The 27,962-nt window shown below is 37.2% G+C and overlaps 1 protein-coding gene, 1 long non-coding RNA gene and 1 pseudogene across 7 annotated transcripts in view; 2 read left to right on the top strand and 1 right to left on the bottom strand.

Moving 5' to 3' along the window:
• The window catches only part of LOC134807922 (uncharacterized), a 49,867-nt gene that overhangs the window by 20,901 nt on the left and 1,004 nt on the right, over positions 1-27,962 (top strand). For 4 of the 6 annotated variants that reach the window (XR_010149564.1, XR_010149561.1, XR_010149557.1 and 1 more), the window contains one exon: positions 11,499-13,716. This is a non-coding gene — a long non-coding RNA (uncharacterized LOC134807922). Of the gene's footprint in view, positions 1-11,498; positions 13,717-19,453; positions 19,619-22,861; positions 26,320-27,703; positions 27,825-27,962 lie in introns of those variants that run through there. The other 2 variants (XR_010149555.1, XR_010149556.1) reach the window with 2 other exon arrangements.
• On the bottom strand, positions 19,599-22,191 carry LOC741803 (olfactory receptor 2T29-like). The gene has a single exon (XM_001144588.6). The coding sequence runs from the start codon at positions 21,595-21,597 to the stop codon at positions 20,632-20,634; it is 966 nt and encodes a 321-aa protein (XP_001144588.3). The 5' UTR covers positions 21,598-22,191; the 3' UTR covers positions 19,599-20,631.
• LOC129138309 (uncharacterized) lies at positions 22,123-22,744 on the top strand (annotated as a pseudogene).

The raw sequence follows: 27,962 nt of genomic DNA, 5'->3' as shown, positions 1-27,962 counted from the left end.
TTAATGGACATATCAATAAACATCAATGGGATTAACACACTTAACTAAAGGAAAAAGAAGACGGTTCCCTCTGCCTTGAGTCTTTTTCCCCAGATATGCTAGAACCCATTTTTTCAGTTCTTTTAGGTCTCTTCTCTGCTATTCAATTATCAGAAAATATTTCAATGACCAATTAATAAAAAAAGGACTGATCTGTCCCTTATCCTGTCTTATTTTTCCTCATAAAATTAACAATCTTGAACATATTTTTTACAATTGTTTCTCTCTTTTCCACAATATAGTATCATATTAATAAGATGAGATATTTTGCTCATTTTTATCACTGGTGTCTGCTGAAAGCCTAACACAGTGGTAGCCCCAAAGTAGATGCTCAAAAATAAATATGCTCTGAATGAGTATATTTAGTCATTTCCTGGAAGGAGGGGGCTGGGTCAAACAGAGTGCTAAGGACTCAGAATCCTTACTGCTAGAATGACAATGAAACGACAGCATCATGTTTGTGGCACATTTAAAATGAAACAGTATCAATATTGAAAATATTTGTAAGGCTTATTTGAAAAAAGATATAATTATAATACATTTACCTATAATTCAGAAATTTAAATTTCTAGATGATTTCTCAGAAGATTAAAGATTTTTAATTTCTTAAACTTTTAGATAAACATTTTAAGGAACATATATTGTATATATCTGTTATTAAAAAGTAATTGAAAGTAATTACTTCATATTACATTAAGCCATTATAGCTATAAATATGGTGTAAACTGTAATGGTTATTCTGCCCTTTCTTCTCTTGCTACCTCCTGCCATCCTAAAAGAAGTTGCCTTAAGCAGAACTGTCTCATCCCGATCCCCAAAATCACTCTATCCACTCACACATTATCTTTCCCAAGCTTGAGGAAAAAACAACAGAGTGAGAGACGAAGATTATGTATTATTATTGCGACTCTTGGTGTTTGCAAAATTCCAAAATACTGAGATATGGCTAAATAAAATTCTATGCAACTTCTTTTGAATGCATGAATGTATATGTTTATGTAAGTTTTATTTTGTTTACATTTTATTTTGGTAATTAGAGTTTTATTTCCCTTGGTGACAGAATTTTCTATTGTCTTTCATATGAGTATATTTTTGTTTTTGATTTAAATATAATTTCCCAAAATAAACATTTTTGACTTATACCTATTTTATGTTTTTTATGATGTCAAGTCCATGGCATTTGTTCAGGGCGAGACTTTAATGACTGAACTTCATGATTATCTTTCTACTTCCCAAACACTTCATTTATCTTGCCCATTATTCAAGAGCTGCTATATCCTTGAGTTTGATATTCTTTATCTGGAACTCAGTGCAAAGCTCTGCTAAGTGGTCATGATGATCCAAGAGTGGATGTTAGAATTCTAGGATGCCACAGGTCTTTCTCTTTCCATAAATCTTAAAGTCTGTAGGTTTATGAAAGACAGTTTTGTCACAGCCAGTTAGATTCATGGGTTAGCATTGTGGTGTAAGGAGGTGAATATAATGAATGAACTCAGCAATGAACAGGTTTTCTGATGCCGGAAGTTTTCCCTGCGTGTTCTATAGGTCTTGTGCCGTATATCAAGTATTTCTTCTCTTGATCTACTGTGCAATGGGTATAAGATTTCAGTGACACAAGATGAAGAAGTCCTAGAGATTGGCTGTGCAGCACCGTGCCTGGAGTTCACAATACTGAATCGTGCACTGAAAAAGTGTAAGAGGGTAAATTTCCTGTTAAGTGCTCTCACCACACTAAATAAATAAAATTTATCATGAGCCAGGCACTGAACTAAGCTCAGGATATATTATGATGAACAAATTTAGACATGACAAACGATCTCAATAAAACTTAAAATGTTTTGCTACAATAATCACCTGAAAAAAAAGTCAGTCTTCTCTACAGTATAATGTGGATGGACACAAATGAGTGGTTTTAAGATTATGTTTCCTTCCCTGGTTTTTAAAAACATTTATAATAAGTAAAATTCATCAACAAGAGCAAAATCATATCAGTTTCTAGGATCAGTGTTTGCCAAAGACTGCTCTTTAAAATAAAGGGATCACCTCAGTCCAATCTACTTGACATGATCCTACCTTGTCAGACAAGCTAGTCAAGATTTGGAAAAGGCAACTACATTTCAATCCTTTGAAAATCTACATAATCCTAAGCACAGACTTATCAGGATTGGTAATGGGTCGAGTTTAGGGACACGTTAAAATTACAATGTAATTTTTGGCTGTAGTTGATCAGCAAGTTTACATCCATATATTCATCCAAGTTGCTCTTCCTCAAAAAAATTAAGAAATATGTTGACATTTCTACCTGCAAGATTTGTGATTCATGCTTTAAATTATTACAATTTTCATATAACATGTTTTAGAATACCTGATATTGTGGGTGATCTCAATTTCTTCCTGGGTGATCTTTCCTGGTTTAATATTTGTGTGATTCCAATGATAAATCTCAGATAATATAAATAGCAAAAAATTAAAATACTGAGAAAATAATATACAACTTATTAGGGGAGAAAGAGGAAGAGATGCTCCCTTAGTGGCACACAGAAGGTGGGATGCCTGGTCTGCTTTTTCTATATTTTTGCATATTTGGGGTTCAGAAAACTGAAACCCATAAAGTCACCATATGCTACATACACTGAACCTAAAGTAATAAGTAGTTCTGAAAGAGAATAGAGGAGAAGAGGGACTCCCTACAGGGATAAATGGTCCAGACTTAAGGTATGGCTTATTAATGCTTTAACACCCCAGGGACTACAATCCCAGCTGACCAATTAAACTTCGAGAGTTTCAGTGGAGATTTAAGGTCCTGGGATTACTTCTGGAAAAAAATTAAAAAGCTTACCGTGCAATTGGCCCAATACTCAAACCAAAATCTAATGGACAGAAAATATACAATTTACAAACTTGTGCTTTTTTTAAATGTTAATTAAAAATATGTTTATTAAACTCACCGATTTTTTTAGTTGGAAATTTTAAAATTAAATTTGATTAATGAAAAAATAAAATATAAGGAAAAATGACATTTGGAAGCAAAATGAAGAATTTCAGAAGAAAGAAAACATTCAACTAAATGATCTTTTGAACGTATTGAATTCAGTTTGCTAGTGTTGAGAATCTTTACATGCATGATCATAAAAAAAATTGGCCTGTAATTTTCTTATACCGTCCTTGTCTGACATTGGTGTTAGGGTAATGCATGAAAAAATGAGTTTGAAAGTGCACCCTTTTTAATTGTTTGGAAAAGTTTGAGAATAGCATTAATCTGTCTTTAGATATTTGGTAGCAATCACCAGTAAAAGCATCAAGTCCTGAACTTTTAAGTTTATTATTATTATTATTGGTGATTCAATCTCTGTACTAGTTATTCATTTGTTCAGGTTTATTCTTTCTTCAGGACATACATGTCTAAGAATTTATCCATTTCTTCTACGTTACTCAATTTATTGACATAATTGGTCATGGTGATCTCTTATGACCCTTTGTATTTTGGTGTATTGACTGTAATTTCTCCTGTGTTACTTATAGTTTTATTTGAGTCATCTCTCTTAGTTTTCTTGGTTTGTCTACCTAAAGGTTTGCCAATTTTCCTCACGTTTTTACAGAACCAACTGCTCGTGTTACTGATCTTTTCGTCTTTCTTATCTGTTTAATTCTGCTCTAACCTTTATAACCTTCTTCTTTCTTCTAACTTTTGGCTTTTTTCTTCTTTTCTAATTCCCAGAGTGCCAAGTTAGGTTGCTTATTTGGGATCATTTCTCTCTCTGTCTCGGTAGCTATCAGAACTACTTTTGCTGCACCCCATAATTTGGTATGTTATTTGTCCATTTTTGTTTGTCTCAGGATATTTTTAAATTGTCTTTATTTTTGGGTAAATTTGTTGTTTATGAGTGTTGAGAGTGGGGTATTATAATCCCCTACTATTATCATATTGCTGTTTATTTCTTTTTTGTGTTCTGCTCATGTTTGCTCCATCCATTTTGGTGTTCCAATGTTTCCTGGGCCTATATTGAGGCACCCTAACTAATAACACTTTGCACATCAATTCATCTCATTTCTCACAAAAGCAAACAGAACAAAACTGTTCAAACATACATAAGGGAGTCCTAGTTGCTGATACAAACTTTTAGATAGTCTTCCAATCTTTTTATCCTACTTTAATTCTCCAATGATATAATAAACATCCAAGACAAAAAAAATGAAAAAAAGCACAAATGATTCCTTCACTGAAATCAGGAGACAAAGGCAATCCATCAACTATAAATTACATGTAAGGAAGGGGAAGAAAGTCACGGACACTCATCAGAATTGGTACAGAAACTCCATAATGGAAGCAGGAAGTCCTGCAGGGAAGAGACCCAGTCAAGGTCACTGGTGGTGGTAGTGATAAAAAATACCAGGAAATATTATTCCCCAAGAAGGAGAGGGTCCTCTCGTAAGTGTAAACTGCTATACCCAAGCCTGATGATACGGAGCCAGGTAGCAATCTGAGGATTATTGAAGAGATAGATGCAGGGAGTACACCTGGGAAAGAAGTGGTGGAGATAACAGGACAATCTTGCCTAAACTAAGGGGGTCGCCATCCCAGGCATAACCAGGAGTAGGGAGGTGGTAGAAATGAACATGGAGAAGACAGCAGGAATGCATACAACGAAGCTGTAGGGCTTGAGAAACAAGAATATTCCCCAATGCCTGCAGTCCCATGCAGTCCACCTGGTAACAAGTGGAAAGGCAAATCAAATTCTGAAAAATGAAATTAGAAAATGCAACGTCTTTCCAAAAATACTATAGAAAAAAAATAAATCCACCCCAAAATTATTGCCTTAAATCAGAGCTAAATACTGATATAAACTTCAAATACTCTACAACACCAAATCCTTAATAAAGCAGTTTTATAAATGAGAAAACATTTTAAAACAGAAATATGACGATTCAGAGAACTGATGACCCATTAAAAAGAGATGACAATCGGCCAACAGAAAGATGTGAAATGGGAATCACCCTGAGTCAGGAGAGAACTTAAAGGGAGTGATGGGGAAGAAGCTGAATGGCTGCTCCGTGGCTTGTGAGTGATTGTAAAATAAGAAAGATGACAGAGAAAGTATAAAAGCAAGTGTAAAGAAAAGTGATAAGCACTAGTGTAAACATATTGGCTACAACTGAATGATAAAGGAAAGGAGAATAGACATATCTTCTGAAATATTTTCTGTTCTCCCTTATGCTAGGAAACTAGTAGATACTGTGTAAAGAGAGGGAAATTAAGGATATTTTAGTCTTATAAAATATGTTTTATGCATAGGTATTTGTACATAATATACAAATTTTGTTAAATAGAAAATACTAAATACCACACAATGAAATAATTTTGAAATAAAGGCAAAGAGTTGATTTTGTCTTCTTACTGCAAAGAATTATAAGTATGTGAGGTGATGCATATGTTAATTACCTCAATTTACCCATTCCACACAATATACATATTTTAAAATATCACATTGTACATGATAAATATATACAATTTTATTTGTTCATCACAAAAATTTAAAAATGGAAATTAAAATAAAGGTAATAACAAAGTGTGAGGGAATATGATTAAACTAATGGGGTATATCAATAAACACAATGCATTTAATACACTGAATAAAGAAAAAAAGATTACTATTCTCTCTGCCTGGTGGTCTCTTTTCCGATACATTGTGACCCATTTCTTCAACTGATTTAGGTCTCTTCTCTGCTATCTTGATTATCAGAGAAGACATCTCTGAGCAGTGAATATAAAGCAGTAATTATCTCCTACACACCCTGTTTTACTCTTCTTTATAATGTTTATCATTCCTGATAGTTTTTTTGCGATTATTATCTCTTCTCTACCATAGAATGTAAGATCCAGGAGATAAAGCTTTTTACCATTTTTATCACTAGTGTCTTTCCAATGCCTAAAATACAGCACCTATTCCAAAACAGACTCTCAAAAATAAATGTTTCTCGAGTCAATGCATTTATTCATTTTTGAGGAGGAGAGATTGGGATAAACAAGAGGGTTAAAAACTCAGAATAGAATGACAACCAAACGAGAGCATAGTCAGTATTAATATAGAAAATATTTATAAGACCTACTTGAAAAAAGATATAGTTGTAACACATTTTCCATGATTGTTCGGAGATTTATATTTCTGGGTACATTAACTTCTTAGGCAACTAGAGCTTACTTCTTTAATTCTTTAAGCTTAATAAATTTTAAAGTATGGAGTACAATATGCCAAGTGAAACAAGTCAGGCACAGAAAGAAAAATGCAGCATGAGCTCATTTATGTGTAAAATAAATGGAAATTGAGTAAGATAAATAGAGAGTTGAAGGGCAGTTGCCAGAGTCAGGGAAGTAGACAAATTGGGATAATGTAGGTAAAAGAAGACAAAATTACAGTTATGTAAGATAAAGATATTTAGAGATCTAATGTACAACAGAAGGACTATAGTTGTATTTTATTATACATTACAAATTTGCTAAGAGAATAACTAGATTATATGTGTTTTTATCACAAAAAAGTAAACTGCAGACAGTGATGGATGTGTTAAATGGCTAGCATGTGGTAATTATTTCACTATAGATATCTACATCAAAACATGTTGTACGTCTTGAGTTTATACAATAAAAAATAAAATACTCAATTTAATGACCAATCTGGACTTATTTATTTTAATGTTTATTTAAAATTTTTCATCCTGTCTGTAGCCTGGTATTTGGGAGAAAGGGAGATAAAATACTTCAATCAATCATGTCAACACAATTTTTGATGAGAAATTGAAAACTGAAATTGTTCAAATTGTTCCAGTTCTCAAGAGGAATGCTTCCAGATTTTACTTGTTTAGTATGATAGTGGCTGTGGGTTTGTCATAGATGGCTCTTATTTTTTTGAGATAAGTTCACTTGATGCCCAGTATATTGAGGCTTTTTAACAAGAAAGGATGCTGAATGTTATGAGAAATCATTTTGCATCTATTGAGATGATCATGTGGTTTTTGTATTTAATTATGTTTATGTGGTGAATCACATTTACTGATTTGCACTTGTTGAACCAACCTTGCATCCCAGAAATAAAGCCTACTTGATCGTGGTGAATTCACTTTTTGATGTGCTGCTGGATTTGGTTTGCTGGTATTTCATGAAGGATTTTGTGTCTATGTTCATCAGGAATGTTGGCCCGAACTTTACTTTTTTTGTCGTATTTGTGCCTAATTTTGGTATCAGAATGATGCTGGCTTCACAGAGTGACTTAGAGAATATTCTCTTTTCCTCAATTTTAAAAATAATTTCAGAAGATTTTGTACCAACTCTTATTTATGTGTCTGGTAGGAGTTGGTTGTTAATCCATCTGGTCCAGGGCTTGTTTTGGTTGGTAGGTTTTTTTTAATCACTGACTTAATTTCAGAACCCATTATTGGTCTGTTCAGGATTTCAATTTCTTCCTGGCTTAATGTCAGGAGGTTAAATAATCTTGGGTGGAGAAATAGATAAATTCCTTGTTTCGAGGGATTTATATATTTCTTCTAGGTTTTCTAGTTTGTCTGCAGAGAGGTGTTCATTTGTACTTCTATGTAGTTGGTTGTATTTCAACTTTGTCATTCCTGAATTTATTAAGCATATGAAAATAATTAAAGGAATAAAGAAAATAGATTTAGAAGAAAAGAAAGTGTTCAAGGAAATTAAAAAGCATATTGAATCAGAATTTTATACTTTAAATTGTTTTATCTGTGAATATAACATTTTATCATATACTATACATGAAGATAAACAGATACTTCATGCAGTTGGTAACCGAAAGATAGCCAGAGTGGCTATGTTAATGTGAGACAAAGTGAGTTTATGACAAAAATTTTTATAAGTAAAAAAAAATCGTATACTGTTTGGGATCATTTGTGTATCTTCCTTGGAGAATGTAATATAGATCTTTAGATATAAAAATTGTAAACATAAATGAATGTAACAGAGACCCAAAATATATGAAGCCAAGGTGGACAGAATTAAAGGAAGAAATAAACAGTTCTATACTTAGAGTTCAATACTTAAATGTCCATTTTCAATAATGCACAGTGCACTTAGACAGAATGTTAATATAGTAGTAAGTGACTAGAACAGCACTATAAACCAAATGACCTAATATATATGTGGAGAATACTGAAATAGCAGAGTATAGATGCTTCTCAAGTACTAATAACACATTCTCCAGGATAAATTGCCACAAAACAAATGAGACTAAATTTTAAAAGATTTAATTCAAAGTATCTTTTCCAATCAATGAAATAAAACTGGAAATCTGAAATAGAGGGAGAACTACAAAAGTTACACATATGTGGGGATTAAACACCACACTGTGAAGCACCGGTGGGTCAAAAAAGAAATTGTAAATGAAGTTAGAAAATATATTCAGATGACTTAAAACATAACAAAACATATAGGATGCAGCTAAAGCAATTCTTAGAAGGAAAATTTTAGCTAGATTGCCTTTCCTCAAAAAAAGAAGAAACATCTAAAAACAATAATATATTTTTACACCTTAAGGAACTAGAAAAAGAAGAGCAGACTCAATACAAAGCAAACAGAAGGAAAAAAAAGTATTGGAATGGAGATTAATATAATGCAGAATAGAAAAAACAATTTGACTATTTCGAGCTTTCAAAAAATCAACAAAATATACAAAACTTTAGGTAAACTTACCAAAGAGAGAAAGAGAGAAGTCTTACATCATGAATACATAAATATGAATATAACATGGGTACATAACAACTAGCCTTTCAGAAATACAAGCAATTATAAGAGAATATTACAAATAATTGAATACTAACTAGATACCTTCAATGAGATGAAAACCAAATCCTGGAAACACAGAAACTACCAACACTTACTCAAGAAGAAACTTAAAGTAGTGTTAAACAGCTAACACACTGAAAATTACAAAGCACTGCTAATAGCAAATAAAACATAAACTGATGAAGCAACATCGCATGTTAATGGATTGGGAGACTTGTGGTTAAGATAATACAACCAAAATATATCCACAGGTTCAATACAATGCCTATAAAAATTCCATGCCTTTTTTTTTTGCAAGAGTAGAAAACACTAAAAATCATATGAAATTACGAGCGACTCCAAAAAGCCAAAACAACCTTGAATAGAAAAACAAAGTTGGAGGATTTACACTTCCTGAGTACAAAATTTGCCAAAAAGATACACTAATTTTAAAAGCCTGATAACAGAATAAGGATATATGCATAAATAGAAGACAATTGAGAATCTAATGAGAAATACACGCATGTGTCTATGGTCAATAATCATCTGACAAGTGTGCCACGTCTATTCAATGGGAAAAGAATACTCACTTTAACAAATTGTGCTCAGACAAGAAGATATCCACAAACAAAAGAAGGAAGTGGGATTACAAATCATACTTAAACTCAAATTGATCAGGGACCTAAACATAAGAAGTAAAATTATAAAAATATGAGAAAAGATAAAGTTAAATATTCAAGACCTTAAGTTTAGCATTTTTTTTAGCATGATACCAAAAGCATGAGCAACAAGAAAATAAATAATTGGACCTCATCTAACTTCAAAATTTTTGTGCTTCAAAGGTCTCAATCAAAAAAGTAAAACGAGAGGAGAGTGGGAAAGCTGGCAGAACAGAACTCATTAACAATTGTATCCCCATAGAAACATCAATTTTAATAACTATTCTTACACAACATACCTTCACAAAAGCTAGTAAAGCCATGTGAGAGATCATAGAACCTGGTGATACAATTTTCATCTTGTTATAAAATAATAAGATAACAAACATTGAAGACGGCAGGAAGGAGAGTTTTCATTACCTCCATTTCTTATCCCCAACCTCAGACAGCACAGTGCAGGGAGAGATACCAAACACCTGGGGAATAAAAAGGGAAGTAAGTGTGGGACTTGGTCTTGGTGCCCAACACTAGGCCCACTACAGAAAAACTGAAAACCAGGCAGCCCTCACAACCACTGACTTCAGGCCAGTACACAAAGACTGAGCCTCCAGATCTACACCAACACTAGGCAGAAACCATGCAAAGCAGAATTAATTTGTAGTCATCATCACTGCCACCCACCCAGAGTGGCCTTAAGCTCTGGAAAGTATCCACTGGCAGGCAGGCCTCAGTGAACATGGGCTTCAGACTTGCATCAGTGCTGCACCAGCCCCAGTGGCCACAGGATATCATCTGGGACCCACACCAGTTCCAGTGGCCATGGGATTACAGCACTGCACTGCACCAGTCGTGGCAGTCCCAGGCTTAGGGCACCACCTAGGGCTGCCCCCACCACAGCAAACTAGAGCTTAGGGACCACACCAGACAACCTGCTCAGAATCTCTAGACAGGCTTACTATTGAAGAATGTTTCAGGATAAAACAAGTCTGCAAAGACTGGAATAAGTACCTATTATATTAGATGCATGACTGCAGACGCAAGAAAAATCAAGAAAGCATACATCACCAAGCAAACAAATGGAGACGCATAAACTACCTGACAAAGCATTTGAAATAACAGTTTTAGGGAAGCTCAGCAAACTTCAAGAAAATACACAGAAACTATTCAAACAAATGACGAAAACAATATGACCACAATGATAAACTTAGCAAATATTGGAATAACTTAAAAATCAAACAAATTCTAAAGCTGCAAAATATAATGAACAAAATGTAAACTGCAGTTGAGACCATCAACAGCAGAATGGATCAAGCCAATGAATCTGTGAACTCAGATACAGGTTATATGAAAATAGAGAAGAGGAAAGAATGAAAAATAATAAAGGAAACTTATGAGATTTATGGGATAACAACAAAACAGCAAATTTTTGAGTTATTGGAGATAAGGGAGATGAACTGTAAAGGAGTAGAAAGCTTATATAAAGAAATAGAAGAAAACTTTTCAAACCTGGAAAAAGATGTAAATAACCAGGTACAGTGAGGTAAAAAGTAACCAATCAGATTCAATCCAAACAAAACTACCCCTAAGACATATTATAATCAAACCATCAAAAATTGGAGGGAAGCTTCTCTGTATTGGTGGCAGGTAGGTAAGGCTTTTCTAGCCCCTTACTTCCACTCTATCCCCTGAGTTCCACCTGCACTGACTCAAGGAAGAGTAAGCATCTAGAGCTAGTGAGAATGGGATGAGCTCACAAAGTCAAGAGAGAAGCCTATTATTCCTTACTCACCCACAGATTACGTACTGTTACTCAAGGCTGGCTGTATTTATTACAGAAGAGAAAGTCTTCTTGTATTATAAATGAGCTGAGTTATTGCTTATCTGAGAATTACCAGAAGTTTCCACCCAAGACAGGAAAAGAGAATAGAGCCAACATGTTGAGATTTCCAGAGCAATGAAGAGAAAAGAAAATCTATTGTGTTAGTATTGCCCCTGAGAAACCATACTTTTGTCTTTCCTAGGAAGCTGATACTTACAGCAGTGGAGATTAGCAATACCTGGACAGAGTTGAGCTTCAAAGGACACTGAGAAATGGCTAAAGCAGGTATAAAGAGAGAAGACTGGAACTTTGTCTATGCTTATCATCTAGCTTCAAGGAGAAACACAGTTGGGTTCAGCCATTTTGAAACAATGGTTAGAAACTACTTAATAAAAAGTTCTTAAGCTTTTCATTATTTATGTATTTATTTATTTTTGAGACAGAGTTTGCTCTGTGTCCCAGGCTGGAGTGCAGTGGTGTGATCTCTAGTCACTGCAACCTCCACCTCCCGGGCTAAAATGATTCTCCCACATCAGCCTCCCAAGTAGCTGGGGTTACAGGTACCTACCACCATGCCTGGCTAAGTTTTGTATCTTTAGGAGAGAAAGGGCTTCACCATGTTGGCCAGGCTGGTTTCAAACTCCTGACCTCAAATGATCCACCAGCCTAGGCCTCTCAAAGTGCTGGGATTACAGGCATGAGCCGCCGCACCCAGCCCTTAAGCTTTTTATGAGCAAATTAATATTTCAAATTAAATTGAACCAAATGGTTGTCTCATACGATGGAACAACATTCCTCATGCTGGAAAATGAGATGCTCCTGAAGTCTTTGCATCTTTGCCCTCTACCGTTGTTTTCCACATTGATATTTATGCGTTCTGTTTAGAGACTTGATGTGTTCCCAGAACTTTCTGAAGAGCCCCACCACATCCTTGTTTCTCAGGATGTAGATGAGGGGGTTTAGCATGGGGGTGAGTACAGTGCAAAATACAGACACAGCTTGTTTCTGCTCAGGGATGTGGGAGAAACCCTGTGTCACGTATATTAAACACACAGTTCCTAAGTAAAGACCACGGAAAGATGGGAGGAGCAGTTGGCCAAAGCTTTGTTCCTACTTTAGGGGGATTTCATATGGAGGACTGTAAGGAAGATGAGGTATGAGAGGCCACAAGTCCAAGATGAAATGGATAAGAAGTAGAGAGCCAGAGGCCAAGATCAAATGGGTAAAAAGAAGACAGCCTGCATTTGAACCAGGTAGTCTGACTCAGGGTCCACACATCATCTCAATCATGGATGACTACCACAGACAGCTTGTTCCTTTCTTATCCCCATATTCTGGCTTCTCTCTTGCCATGTACACCTCCCCTTAGTCTCCACACCTGGAGTCACCTGCCTCCACAATCCTGTTCCCATATCTCACCTTGAATGAAGAGCTAAGCCAGGAAGGAAGCATCTGAAATAGTGTCGAAGAAAAGCTGAAGTGAGTGGAGAAGGACATCACTTTGTGTCCTTTACTTTCTGTGGGCCAATGCCTGTCTCCCAGTCTAGACCCTACCTACAGGTGAGGCCTCCAGCACAGCTCATCTCTGCACTGTCTCCGTGTAGAACCAATGTCCCCGCTCAGATTAGATATATGAAATCCCCTAGTTGTAGATTTCGGGGCCTGTGGAAATGAGTCTCTCATAAACTGCTGAAGGGTACAAATTAACACAGCTTGACATAAGTGGCCTGGAGTGAGCTTCACTTCACACTAAGCCAGGACCAGATTATTAGTCCCAACAAAGTAGTTTGTTTATAATCCCTCTTGTGGACTCCAGAAGAGGAAGATGGCAGATAGGAGGCAGGACTAACTTGCAGCTCCCACTTGGATGGACAGAGTAGCATGTGGAGATTCACACTGTGAACTTTTGCTCCAAGAACTACCATAGGACATACCAGGAAAGCCAAGAGAATCCAAAGACCCTTTGAAGGAGGCGGCGGCCACTGTAGGCTCCGTGCCAAAAACTGAGTGCCAAAATGTGTGAAAGTGTAAAAAGGGGATGCTCCACCCCCAAACACACATCCTCACTGGGGAACCTGAAGGTCCACATGGTGGGAAAAGGATTTAATCTTACGTGGAGCTGAGATGGATTTAGAGAGCTGAGCAAAATATACGAGTAGAGGAAGCAACAAGAAGAGCCCTGTGGGAAGCCATTTCTGACTTTGTCTTGCAGGGGTCCTTTGGGAGGGCTGCCAGTGGAATTGGGGAAAGACTACAAGGAGAAGGAAGCTTTCAGATCAATTTTGTGATAATCTTGACTAATGTGAAGCTTCCTGGACAGAACCTAGGGGAGGGGGCAAACTGGGAGTGCAGATACAAGCTCAGAAGCTGAGGCAGACAGAGAGGCATGAAACCTAAAAGCCCTGCTTGCTTTCTTCATAAAGGGCTTGTAGCCTGGGGCAAGTTTTCAGCCCTGCTCACCAGCTGCCTGGAAACAAACTCAGTGCTACTGGGGGTGCAAGGTGGGAGTGAGACCAGCTTTTTGGGCTGCGTGGGAGCTGGGTGAAGCCTGTAACTGCCGGTTTCCCCCACTTCCCTGGTGACCTGCATGACACAGCAGAGGCAGTCATAATCCCCCTGGAAACATAACTCCATCAGTCTGAGGACCACATCCAAATCCACACAGCAGCCACAGCAAGCCCTGATCAATGAGAATCTCAGCTCAGACACCCCAATTCCGCACAGCAGCCATACAGCAAGCCCTGCCCAAGGACAGTCTGAGCTCAGACACGCCTAACTCTGCCCCCACCTCCTGGCCTTTCTCTACCCACCCTGGGAGCCAAAGACAAAGGACATAATCTCATGGGAGCTCTGAGATCCGGCCCATTGCCTGAGAAATCTGGATACTTATCCAGGTAACCCTAAGGCAAGCTCGTATCTTCCCTACACCACTGCAGCTGATGCACTCTTGAAAGAATCAACTGCTGGCTGGAGACCAACCAGCACACTTATCAAAAATACAGCCAAGGACCCTCACAGAGTCCACTTCACTCCCCTGCTCCCTCCACCACAGCATGTGCTGGTATCCATGGCTGAGAGACTGGAAGACAGATAACACCATAAGGCTCTTTGCAGACACTCTCCAGTACCAGCCCAGAGCACAATAGCTTTGCTGCATGGTTAGATGCGGAAGAGAAATAACAATCTCTGCACTTTGGTTCTCAGGAAGCCCCATCCCTAGAAGAAGGGGTAGAGCACATCAACGGAGCACCCCATGGGACAAAAGAATCTCAACAGCAGCCCTTTAGCCCCAGAACTTCCCTCTCACATAGTCTACCCAAATGAGAAAGACCCAGAAAAACCATTCTGAAAATATGACAAAACAAGGTTTTCTGACACCCCCAAAAGATCACACTAGCTCACCAGCAATGGATTCAAACCAAGGAGAAATCCCTGAATTGCCAGAGAAGGGATTCATAAGGTCAGTTATTAAACTGTTCAAAGAAGCACCCGAGAAAGGTGAATACCAACTTAAAGAAAATTTAAAAAATGTCACAAGACATGGATGGAAAAATCTCCAGAGAAATAAAATAAATAAAACACAATCACAACTTCTGGAAATCAACAACATGCTGAGAAAAATGCAAAAATGTGTGTACTTCTTTAGATGTATTTATAACAATCCAATGATGCATGGCATCAGGATAAATTCAGAAATAATTACTAAACAAGATTCCATATGGTAGAGATGAGAAATTAGATTTTGCCTATGTTCAAGTGGGAGAATACCCATTTCAAACCCGCAAGATTATAGAAGAAATGAAAAATTTTAACTTTAAGTTGCTGAGGGAAGCTCGAAAAGAATTAAGTCTGACATTTAATATTCTTTATAACCATATTATTAATTACTCAGATGGTACTTAGGAATGAAGGCAAGTCACTAATCTACAAAAACCCGAAGTACAAGGAAACAGTTAAAACAAAAAACAAAAAACAAAAAAAAAAGCCTTTAAGACTGAGTCTCACTGTCGTCCAGGCTGGAGTGCAGTGGAACGATCTCATTGCAACCTCCACCTCCCTGGTTCAAGCGATTCTCCTGCCTCAGCCTCCCGAGTAGCTGGGACTACAGATGCGCACCTCCACGCCATTAATTTTTGTATTTTTAGTAGAGACAGGGTTTCACCATGTTGGCCAGGCTGGTGTGGAACTCCTGACCTCAAGTGATCTGCCTGCCATGTCCTCCCAAAGTGTTGGGATTACAGCCGTGAGCCACCGTTCCCCACTGATTGGGTTAATTCAATTGCTTTGTTTTCAAGCTCTGAACTTTTTTGTTTTAATGCCAGTACCATCCTGTTTCAATGTTTAATAGCTTTGTAGTATATCAGGTAGTATGATGCCTACAGATCCATTCATTTTTCTCAGAATTACTTTGGATATTTGGAGTCTTTTTTGCTTCCATATGAACTTTAGGATTGTTTTATTCTATTTCTGGGAAGAATGTCTTTTGTATTTGGATAGTGATTGCTTGAATTCTGTAGCTCTCTTTTGGTAGATGGACATTTTAAAGATATCAGTTCTTCTAATCTATGAACATGGGGAATCTTTCCATTTGTTTGCGATCTCTTCAATTTCTTTCATTAGAATTCTACAGTTTTTCTTGTAGAGATCTTTCACTTCTTTGGCTAAATTTATTCCTAATTATTTTATATTTAGTTTTGTAAATGGGATTGACTTCTCTTTCAGACTGTACACTGGCATATATAAATACATAGGCATATATAAATACTACTTATTTTGTATGTTGATTTTGTATCTTGCAAATTTACTGAATTCATTTATCAATTCTAACAGTTTTTGCTGGTGTCTTTAGGATTTTTTATATATGACCATGTCATCTGTAAACAGGGAAAATTTGACTTCCTTCTTTCTAATTTGGAGGCTTTTGTTTCTTTCTTTTACCTAATTGCTCTAAGACCAGACACAGCTTCTTTCTCTCCTGAATTCATGGGAATTCAGGATGTTATTCTTGTTTTTGAATAGTCTCTAGTTGTACTTTTGTGGGTGTGGATGAATGATGCCGGAGGATCTTCTATTCATCTATCTTGTTGCTGCAACTCCTCTGAGTCTTTCTTGACTTTTTAAAAATACAGTTTGCTGTTAGAGTATAGAAACGGTAATTTGTGTACATTGATTTTATATACTGAAACTTTCCTGAATTAGGGAATAGTTTTTGTTGAAGTCTTTAGGTTTTCTATATGTAATATTACTTTATTAGCAAACAGAAACCATGTCACTTCTTCCTTTCCTATTTAGATTTTTATTTATTTTTCTCCCCTAATTGTTTTATCTGGGACTTCCAGTACTATGTTACATAAAAGTGGCAAGAGTGACCGTTCTGGTCTTTTGCTGGATCTTAGAGAAAAAGCTTTCCACCTTTCATCGTTAAGTATTATGTCAACTGTAGGTTTATCATATATGGCCTTTATTATGTTGAGATACATTTCTTGTATACCTAATTTGTTGAGAGTTTTGGAATTTTGTCAAATGCTTTTCTTCATCTACTTAAATAATCATACAATTGTATCATTCTGTTAATGTGCTATGTGATGTTTATTAATTTGCCTCTGTTGAAGCATCCTTGCATCCCTGGGATGAATCCCATTTCATCATGGTGAATGCTTTTTGAAATGTGCTTTTAAATTCAGTTTGCTAGCATTTTTTGAGGAATTTTAGATTCATGTTCCCAAAGGATATTGACCTGCAGTTCCTTTTTTGTTCCCGTGTCCTTCTCTGGCTTTGGTATTAGGGTAACTCTAGCCTTGTAAAATGAATTTGGAAGTATTCCCACTTCGATTTTTTGGAAGTGTTTGAGGAGAATTGGTATTAGTTCTTTAAATTTTTAATAGAATTTTGCATATTGTCCTGGGCTGCTTTTTATCTTTTTGGCGGGAGACTTTTATTACTACTTCATTGCATTATTCATTATTATTGGTTTGGTTATATTTACTATTTATAATTCAATCTTGATAGGTTTTACATATCAATGAATTTATATCTTCCAGTTTATCTAATTTTTGGCATGCAATTATTATACTTGCATAATCTTTTGTATTTCTGTAGCATCAGTTGTAATGTTTCCTTTTAAAATTTCTAATTTACTTGAAACTTCTCTTAGTCTAGTTAATTTTGTTTTTTCACAACACAACTCTTATCTGATGTTTCGCATTGTTTTTATCATTTATTTTGTTTCTTCTCTGATCATTATTATCTACTAATTTTGGGTTTATTCTTTTTTTCTAGTTAATTGAGGTACAGTATTACACCTTTTCTTATTTGAGGTCTTTACTAATGTAGCCCTTCATTGCTATAAACTTCCTCTTTGAACTGCTTTTGCCGTGTCCTGTAGGTTTTGCTATGCTGAGTTTTCCATTTTCATTTGTCTCAAGCAACTTTTTATTTTCCCTTTTAATTTTTCATTGACCCACCTATTGTTTAGGAGCATATAGTTTAATCACCATTTATTTGTAAACTATCAGAGAATTCTTTCATTCATTTACAGCTTAAACTGCTGTGGTCAGAAAAGATGCTTGATATTTTGATCTTAAGTCTTTTCTACAGTCAAACATGTGATCTAACCTAGAAAATGTTTCATGTGCAATCGAGTATAATGTGTATTCTCCAGCTACTGAATAAAATGTTTTGCATATGCTTTTTAGGTCCATTGCCCTAGAGTGCAATTTCAAGCTGTTATTTCATTGTTGACTTCCTGTCTGGATAATCTTTCCATTGCTGAAAGTGGGGTGTTAAAGTTTCTTAGTATTATTTTGTTGCTATCTCTCCCCTTAGATCTATTAATAGGTACTTTATATATTTAGGTGCTCTAATGTTTAGTGCATATATCGTCACAATTATTATACACTTTTGGTTGAATTTTTTAAAATTATTATATATGATCTTATATATGATATATAAAATTATTATATATGGTCTTCTTTGTTTCTTTCTACAGTTCTGGACTTAAGTCTATTTTATCTGATATAAGCATAGCTACTCCTGCTCTTTTCTGGTTACGACTTGCATGGGATATCCTTTTCAACCACTTCACTTTGTCTGCATATGTCCTTGCAGGTTAAAGTAACCTGTTGTAGGTGGCATTTTTTATTCATTCTGCCACCAGATGTCTCTTGATTGGATAATTTAATACATTCACATTCAAGATAATTTTCGATACATAGGGACTTAATACTACAATTTTGTTAATTGTATTCCAGTTGTTTTATAGAGTTCGTTGTTTTCTTCCATTCTTACTATCTTCTTTTATGGTTAAGTGATGTTTTTTCTAGTGGTATGTGTTGATTCTTTTTTAAAAATTTTGTATATCTACTATAGGTTTTTGCTTTGTAGTTACCATGAGACTTACCAAAAATATTATAACAGGTTATTTTAGGTGGCTAACAACTTAGAGCACAATAAAACTATACAAAAATCATTTTTCATGAAATTTTGCTATATTTTATTTCCTGTTACAAAGATGTTTTAAAGATAACCATCAAATATGTCTAATTATAATCCAGCAAACTGAGAGTTGACACATGCTTTTTAATTCATACAAAGTTAGAGTATGCATTTTATATTGTCTGAGTTCAGAAAAAATATTAAAAACTAGTTATCTCATGTTTTTTTCCAAAACACTACAGAATCTTTATGTTAGAGTCATAAAATAATTGGGCGTGATGAGAGAAAAGAGAAATCTGGACTTTTGAAACCACCCGATTATTCACAAGTTGGACATAGCCAATTAGGAAATTATAGGCATGTAGTTACCACATTTGGGCTTTTATGTAACAGGTTCAGCAGGCCCCACCTCAAATGTCCTCCTAATCAGCCTATTCTGGGGTAAAGGCATGGTTGACTCCACTTAGATCAATATCATTTAGGTCACCATTCTCATTTACCTGGTCTCTATGTTTTTGGTCTTGCACATCTCCAACTGCTTACCACACAAATAACATTTCTAAAATACAAATCTGATCATTTCACTATTGTTTGTAAAACCCTGGGCCACACAATGACAAGAAATAAGCCTAAGATGAAATAAGAAAGAAGGGTCTACTGGGCATTGATCTCTCTTGCTTAGTCAGCCTTGTATTTGCTCATGCTGTGCCTTTTCTCTTGCAGCGTGTCTCTGAGCAAGTTCCCCTGGCTCCACTATCACACACTCATCTGAGGGTAACTTTTCGTCACTATTCAGCACTGAGGCCCAGAGTCTCCTCTAAGCTCCTTGTTTGAACTCAGATGTCACAGATAGAATTAGTGTGTCCTTATGAGCTGTATCCTTCATACGTGAGTATCAAAACAATTTATTTTGTTACATTTGTTTGCATAAACAACTACATGTATTTTTCAAATTCCTTGGAAAAAGTAGCCATGTGCTATTCCGAATTTAATCTTATTCAGCTATTTTTAATATTACAATATAGCACAAAATGTTTGTTGAATAAATGAAGGATTGAATGATGTCATCCCTCTGCTTGTTTGTTTAAGTTACATGTTTGAAATCTCAGCTCAGGAATCACCCTGGGCAGGTAACCTTCCTTAAAACTCCTTCCACTCAGGTGTCATATTTTTTCTGCAGTCCCTTATGTGGTCCTACATCCTCAATACACCACATGGCACTAATTATTTCAGAGAGGTAAATCCACTAGACGCCATCAGAATTGGACCATGCAGAAAAAGGTAGCCCTCAATAAAGAAGGGGCGATGACTGGATTTTCTCAGTAATGATTAGACATAATGAAATAAGCATGATTTCTAAGATGTCACACTGCCACCAAGCAGAAAGGAGAACATTTTCAAAAAGGGAGAAAAGCCTGGTATTTAATTATTTGTAAATGATTTCAACTTCAGAAAAAAGTATCATTAAAAGAGAATAGTACAATTAATACCTATATACCCTTTGCCCATACTCACCTGTGGCAGCAACATTTTACTCAGTTTGTTTCATTGCCCCTCTCTATCTACCTCCCTCTTTTGCTCTCATCATTTGAACACCTCATGACCTTTTTGTCTCTATTATTTCCTAAGGTTAGGAATATTTTTTCACAAAATTAGAGAGCAGTTATCAACTTCCAAAAATGTTACATTAGTATGACACAATTGTATAAGAATTTTGGGTGGACAAGGACTGTAAAATAGAGTTTCCACACAGTGAAAGAATTCCTCAAAATTAGATGAATATGAGATGAGACATCACTGTATGAGAGTCTAAGGAATAACAGGGATAAAATCCTAAGTATCTGACGGGCAGAGAAAAGGAAAATAAATCTTTATATCCAAATTTCCTACTTTATAATTTCCTAAAGGACGAATCTCACAGTTAACATTTTCTTCAGAGCCCCCATGACATCCTTATTCCTAAGACTATAGATTAAAGGGTTCAGCACCGGAGTGAGGATGGTATAGAAGACAGATACCATCATGTCCTTCTCAGGGGTGTGGTAGGAGCTGGGGAGCATGTAGGTGTAGATGGCAGCCCCATAGAAGAGGATGACCACAGTCAGGTGGGAGGAACAGGTGGCAAAGGCCTTTTTCCGGCCCTCTGCTGAGTTCATCCTGTGTATGGTGAGGAGGATGAGTAAATAGGAGCTTGAAATGATCATCACAGGGATGAGGAGCATGAGGACACAGCACAAGTATATGAAAATCTCATAGAGTGAGGTGTCTGAGCAGGAGAGATTCAATACAGCAGGAACTTCACAGAAGAAGTGATGAATCTCCTGAGATCTGCAGAAGGGCAAGGTCATGGTGATGGCAGTGAATGTGAAGCCATCCACTGAGCCCAGGAACCAGCAGCCTGATGCCAGGAAGAGACATGCCCTACGGTGCATGAGGACAGGGTAACGGAGAGGATGGCAGATGGCCATGTAGCGGTCATAGGCCATGTAGCGGTCATAGGCCATGGCAGCTAGAAGGAAAAATTCCGAACCTGCTAGTGTCAGATAGAGGAACATCTGCATCCCACACTCAGGGGCTGAGATCTTATTCACACCCATGACCTGGTCCAGGAGCATCTTGGGTACAGTGACAGAAATGTACACCATGTCCATGAGAGACAATTGACTGATGAAAAAGTACATGGGGGTGTGGAGGTGGGCGTCACAGTGTATCAGAAGGATCAGGAAAGCATTTTCAGACAATGCCATCAGGAAAACCACAAAAATGACCACACAAAGTAGAGCTGGATGTTTGGATTGTCTGAAGAGTCCCATCAGGATGAAATCCGACCATCCAGTGTGGCTGACCATCCAGGTGATGTTGGCCATGAGGTTTCACCTAGGCCACCAAGGAGAGTTTTGGAGTTAGTGTAACACGTCCGTTTGAAATGAGTGTTTAGTGAGTACTCACTTTTGTGTGTGCTGATTGTGCTAACCTGAGTAAGTCCCATGGGTCTGGGGATTTTAGTATATAAATGACATATAACAAATTTAAAAAACAAACTAAGAATTCGTAACTATAGGCCAAAAGAATTGTATCTTATAGTAAGGTTGTCATGGTTCAAATTCATAAAATTTCCTGATGATAGCATCATTTATCAACAAGTACTGGAAATTTGCAGAACCACCCTCGTCTGCTGTAGGGAAAATAGAGAGAGATCAGACTGTTACTGTGTCTGTGTAGAAAGGGAAGATGTAAGAGATTCCATTTTGACCTGTATCTTAAACAATTGCTTTGCTGAGATGTTATTTGTAATTTTGCCCCAGCCACTTTGCCCCAACCTTGACCTCACAAAAACATGTGTTGTATGGAATCAAGGTTTAAGGGATCTAGGACTGTGCAGGACATGCCTTGTTAACGAAATGTTTACAAGCAGTATGCTTGGTAAAAGTCATCACCATTCTCTAGTCTCAATAAACCAGGAGCACAATGCACTGCGGAAAGCCACAGGGACCTCTGCCCAGAAAAGCTGGGTATTGTCCAAGGTTTCTCCCCATGTGATAGTCTGAAATATGGCCTCGTGGGGTGACAAAGACCTGACTGTCCCCCAGCCCGACACCCGTGAAGTGTCTGTGCTGAGGTGGATTAGTAAAAGAGGAAAGCCTCTTGCAGTTGAGATAGAGGAAGGCCACTGTCTCCTGCCTGCCCCTGGGAAATGAATGTCTCAGTATAAAGCCCAATTGTACATTTGTTCAATTCTGAGATAGGAGAAAAAAACCGCCCTATGGCAGGAGGTGAGACATGTTGGCAGTAATGCTGCCTTGTTATTCTTTACTCCACTGAGATGTTTGGGTGGAGAGAAACATAAATCTGGTCTGCGTGCACATCCAGGTGTAGTACCTCCCCTTGAATTTAATTATGACATAGATTCCTTTGCTCAGATGTTTTTTTGGTAACCTTCTCCTTATTATCACCCTACTCTCCTTCCGCATTCCTTTTGCTGAGATAATGAAAATAATAATCAATAAAAACTGAGGGAACTCAGAGACCGGTACCAGTGCCAGTGCAGGTCCTCCATATGCTGAGTGCCGGTCTCCTGGGCCCACTTTTCTTTCTCTATACTTTGTCTCTGTGTCTTATTTCTTTTCTCAGTCTCTCATCCCACCTGATGAGATATACCCACAGGTGTGGAGGGGCAGGCCACACCTTCATCTGGCACCCAACGTGGGTGCCTTTCTCTATGGTGAAGGTATGCTAAGAACATGAGCATTGAGGACAACTGATGAGAGATTCCTGAGTACGTCCACGGTCAGCCTTGTGGTAAGCTTGTGCACTCGGAGGAACCCAGGGTAACAATGGGGCAAACTGAAAGTAAATATGCCTCTTATCTCAGCCTCATTAAAATTCTCTTTAGAAGAGGGGGAGTTAAAACTTCTACAGAAAATCTAATTATGCTATTTCAAATAATAGAACAATTCTGCCCATGGTTTCCAGAACAGGGAACTTTAGATTTAAAAGATTGGGAAAAAATTGGCAAAGAATTAAAACAAGAAATTAGGGAAGGTAAAATCGTCCCACTTACAGTATGGAATGATTGGGCCATTATTAAAGCAACTTTAGAACTGTTTCAAATAGAAGAAGATAGTGTTTCAGCTTCTGATGCCCCTGAAAGCTGTGTAATAGATTGTGAAGAAGAGGCAGGGACAAAATCCAGGAAAGGAATGGAAAGTTCACATTGTAAAAATGCAGCAGAGTCTGTAATGGCTCGGTCAATGCAAAATGTTGACTATAATCAATTACAGGAGGTAATATATCCTGAAACATTAAGATTAAAAGGAAAGATCCAGAACCACTGGGGCCATTGGAGCTAAAACCACAATGGCCACCTCCTCTTCAGCCGAGTGAGTGCTGGGGGAGGGAGCCTGAAACTAGGCTTGCTGCAACTTGGCTCATGGCACTCATTATTGCCCAACCTACAGTTCACTACAGTGAAGGAGCAATTCTGACTCGCCCTGCAGCGTCCTGTGTGGGTCAAACAGTGGCCGCTAAGGAAAAGTTGGGGGTGCTACATAAAATAGTTAAAAAACTATTTTAAAAAGGACACGTTTCACCCACTTTCTCTCTTTAGAATTCTCCAGTGTTTGTAATTCAGAAAAATTCAGGCAGATGGTGCATGCTAACTGACTTAAGAGCCGTTAATGTGGTAATTCAACCCATGGGGCCTCTCCAAACCTGGGCTGCCCTCTCTGGCCATGATTCCCAAACATTGGCCTTTAATTATAATTGATCTAAAGGATTTCTTTTTTACCATTCCCCTGGCAAAATGGGATTTTGAAAAATTTGCTTTTACTATACCAGCCATAAATAATAAAGAACAAGCCACCAGGTTTCAGTGGAAAGTGTTGCCTCACGGAATGCTTAATAGTCCAACTATTCGTCAGACTTTTGTAGCTCAGGCTTTTCAACCAGTTAGAGACAAGTTTTCAGACTGTTATTCATTATGTTGATGATATTTTGTGTGCTGCAGAAAAGAGAGACAAATTAATTGACTATTACACATTTCTGCAGACAGAGGTTGCAAACGCAGGACTGACAATAGCATCTGATAAGATTCAGACCTCCACTCCTTTTCAATATTTGGGAATGCAGATAGAGGAAAGAAAAATTAAACCACAAAAAATAGAAATAAAGACACATCAAGAATGTTAAATGACTTTCAAAAATTGCTAGGAGATATTAATTGGATTTGGCCAACTCTAGGCATCCCTACTTATGCCATGTCAAATTTGTTCTCTATCTTGAGAGGGGATCCGGACTTGAATAGTAGAAGAACATTAACTCCAGAGGCAACTAAAGAAATTAAATTAGTTGAAGAAAAACTTTGGTCATCACAAGTAAATAGATCACTTAGCTCCACTACAACTTTTGATTTTTGCTACCGTACGTTCTCCAACAGGCATTGTTGTTCAAAATACAGATCTTGTGGAGTGGTCATTTCTTCCTCACCATACAATTAAGACTTTTACATTGTATTTAGATCAAATGGCTACACTAATTGGTCAGGCAAGACTACAAATAGTAAAATTGTGTGGAAGTGACCCAGATAAAATCATTGTTCCTTTAAACAAGGAACAGGTTAGACAAGCCTTTATCAATTCTGCTGCATGGCAGATTGGTCTTGCTGATTTTGTGGGAATTATTGATAATCATTACCCAAAAACAAAAATCTTCCAGTTTCTTAAAATTGACTACTTGGATTTTACCTAAAATTACCAGACAGAAACCTTTAGAAAATGCTCTGACAGTGTTTACTGATGGTTCCAGCAATGGAAAAGCAGCTTACACTGGGCCAAAAGAATGAGTCATTGAAAATATCACTCAGCTCAAAGAGCAGAGTTGGTTGCTGTCATTTCAGTGTTACAAGATTTTAATCAGCCTATTAACATTGTTTCAGATGCTCCATATGTAGTGCAGGCTACAAAGGATGTTGAGACAGCCCTAATCAAATATAGTATGGATGATCAATTAAATCGGCTGTTTAATTTGTTACAATAAACTGTAAGAAAAAGAAATTTCACATTTTATATTAGTCATATTCAAGCACATACTAATTTACCAGGGTCTTTAACTAAGCCAAATGAACGAGCTGACTTGCTAGTATCATCTGCCTTCATAAAAACACAAGAACTTCACGCCCTGACTTATGTAAATGCAACAGGATTAAAAAATAAATTTGATATCACATGAAAACAGGCAAAAAATATTGTACAACATTGTACTCAGTGTTAAGTCCTACACCTGCCCACTCAGGAGGTAGGAGTTATTCCCAGAGGTTTATGTGCTAATGCATTATGGCAAATGGATGTCACACATGTACCTTCATTTGGAAAATTTTCATTTGTCCATGTGACAGTTGATACTCATTCACATTTCATATGGGCAACCTGTCAGACAGGAGAAAGTACTTCCCATGTTAAAAGACATTTATTATGTTGTTTTGCTGTCATGGGAGTTCCAGAAAAAATTAAAACAGATAATGGGCCAGGATACTGTAATAAAGCATTTCAAAAATTCTTAAATCAGTGGAAAATTACACATACAACAGGAATCCTTTATAATTCCCAAGGACAGGCCATAATTGAAAGAACTAACAGAACACTCAAAGCTCAATTGGTTAAACAAAAAAAGGAAAAATAGAGTAAGGAGTATAACACTCCCCAGATGCAACTTAATCTAGCATTCTATTCTTTAAGTTTTTTAAACATTTATAGAAATCAGACCACTACTTCTGCAGAACATTTTACTGGTAAAAAGAACAGCCCACATGAAGGAAAACTGATTTGGTGGAAAGACAACAAAAATAAAACATGGGAAATAGGGAAGGTGATAACATGGGGGAGAGGTTTTGTTTCACCAGGAAAAAATCAGCTTCCAGTTTGGGTACTTAGAACTTACAGAAGAAGTTGCCATCCACCAAGAAAGTGGAGCCGCCGACCTGGGCCCAGCTAAAGCAGCTGACACAGTTAGCTGAAAAAAGCCTGAAGAACACAAGAGTAACACAAACTCCAGAGAATATGCTGCTTGCAGCTTTAATGATTGTATCAACGATGGTAAGTCTCCCTATGTCTGCAAGAGCAGCTGCAGCTAGTTATACCTACTGGGCCTAAGTACCTTTCCCACCCTTAATTTGGACAGTCACTTGGATGGATAATTCTATTGAAGTATATGTTAATAATAGTGCATGGGTGCCAGGCCCCACAGATGACCGTGGCCCTGCCCAACCTGAAGAAGGAATGATGATAAACATTTCCACTGGGTATCATTATCCTCCTATTTGCCTGGGAAAAGCACCAGGATGCTTAATGCCCACAACCCAAATTTGGTTGGTAGAAGTGCCTACTGTCAGTGCCACCAGTAGATTTACTTATCACATGGTAAGTGGAATATCACTTGGGTCACAAATGAATGATTTACAGGACTCTTCTTTTCAAAGATCATTAAAATTTGGGCCTAAGTGAAAACTTTGCCCCAAGGAAATTCCCAAAGAATCAATAGACCCAGAAGTCTTAGTTTGGGAAGAATGTGTGGCTGATACTGCAGTGATATTACAAAACAATAAATTTGGAACTATTATAGACTGGGCCCCTCAAGGCCAATTATATTATGATTGTACTGGCCAGACTCATGTTCACAGGCCCCATCCGTCTGGCCCGCTCATCTGGCCTATGATAGTGATTTAACTGAAAGGCTGAACCAGGTTTATAGAAAGTTAGAATCAACCTATCCATGGAAACGGGGTGAAAAGGGAATTTCATCACCTCGACCAAAGTTAGTTAGTCCTGTTACTCATCCTGAACAACCAGAATTATGGAAGCTTACTGTGGCCTCACACATTTGAATTTGGTCTGGAAATCAAGTTATGGGAACAAGAAATCATAAGCCGTATTATACTATTGACATAAATTCCAATCTGACAATTCCTTTGCAAAGTTGTGTAAAACCTCCTTATATGCTAGTTATAGGAAACATAGTTATTAAACCAGATTCCCAAACTATAACCTGTGAAAATTGTAGATTGTTTACTTGCATTGATTCAACTTTTGATTGGCAGCACCGTATTCTGCTAGTGAGGGCAACAGAGGGCGCGTGGATCCCTGTGTGTCCCTGGACCAACTGTGGGAGGCTTCTCCATCTGTACATATTTTAACAGAAGTATTAAAAGGAGTTCTAACTAGATCCAAAAGATTCATTTTTACTTTGATTGCAGTGATTATGGGTCTTATTGCAGTCACAGCTACTGCTGCGGCTGCTGGAATTGCTTTACACTCCTCAGTTTAAACTACAGAATATGTGAATAACTGGCAAAAGAATTCCTCAAAATTGTGGAATTCTCAGACCCAAATAGATCAAAAATTGGCAAACCAAATTAATGATCTTAGACAAACTATCATTTGGATGGGAGACAGGCTCATAAGCTTGGAATATCTTTTTCAGTTACAGTGTGACTGGAATACGTCAGATTTTTGTATTACACCTCGAGCCTATAATGAATCTGAACATCACTGGGACATGGTTAGACGCCATCTACAAGGAAGAGAAGATAATCTTACCTTAGGTATTTCAAAACTGAAAGAACAAATTTTTGAAACATCAAAGGCCCAGTTAAATCTGGTGCCAGAAACTGAGGCAATGGTGAAAGGTGTTGATAGCCTCACAAATCTTAATGCCGTCACTTGGGTTAAAACCAATGGAA

The sequence above is a fragment of the Pan troglodytes genome, chromosome 1 (assembly GCF_028858775.2).
Source record: "Pan troglodytes isolate AG18354 chromosome 1, NHGRI_mPanTro3-v2.0_pri, whole genome shotgun sequence".
NCBI lineage: Eukaryota > Metazoa > Chordata > Mammalia > Primates > Hominidae > Pan > Pan troglodytes.
The sequence above is the reverse complement of the archived record's forward strand: the minus strand, read 5'-3'. Positions and strand labels throughout refer to the sequence as shown.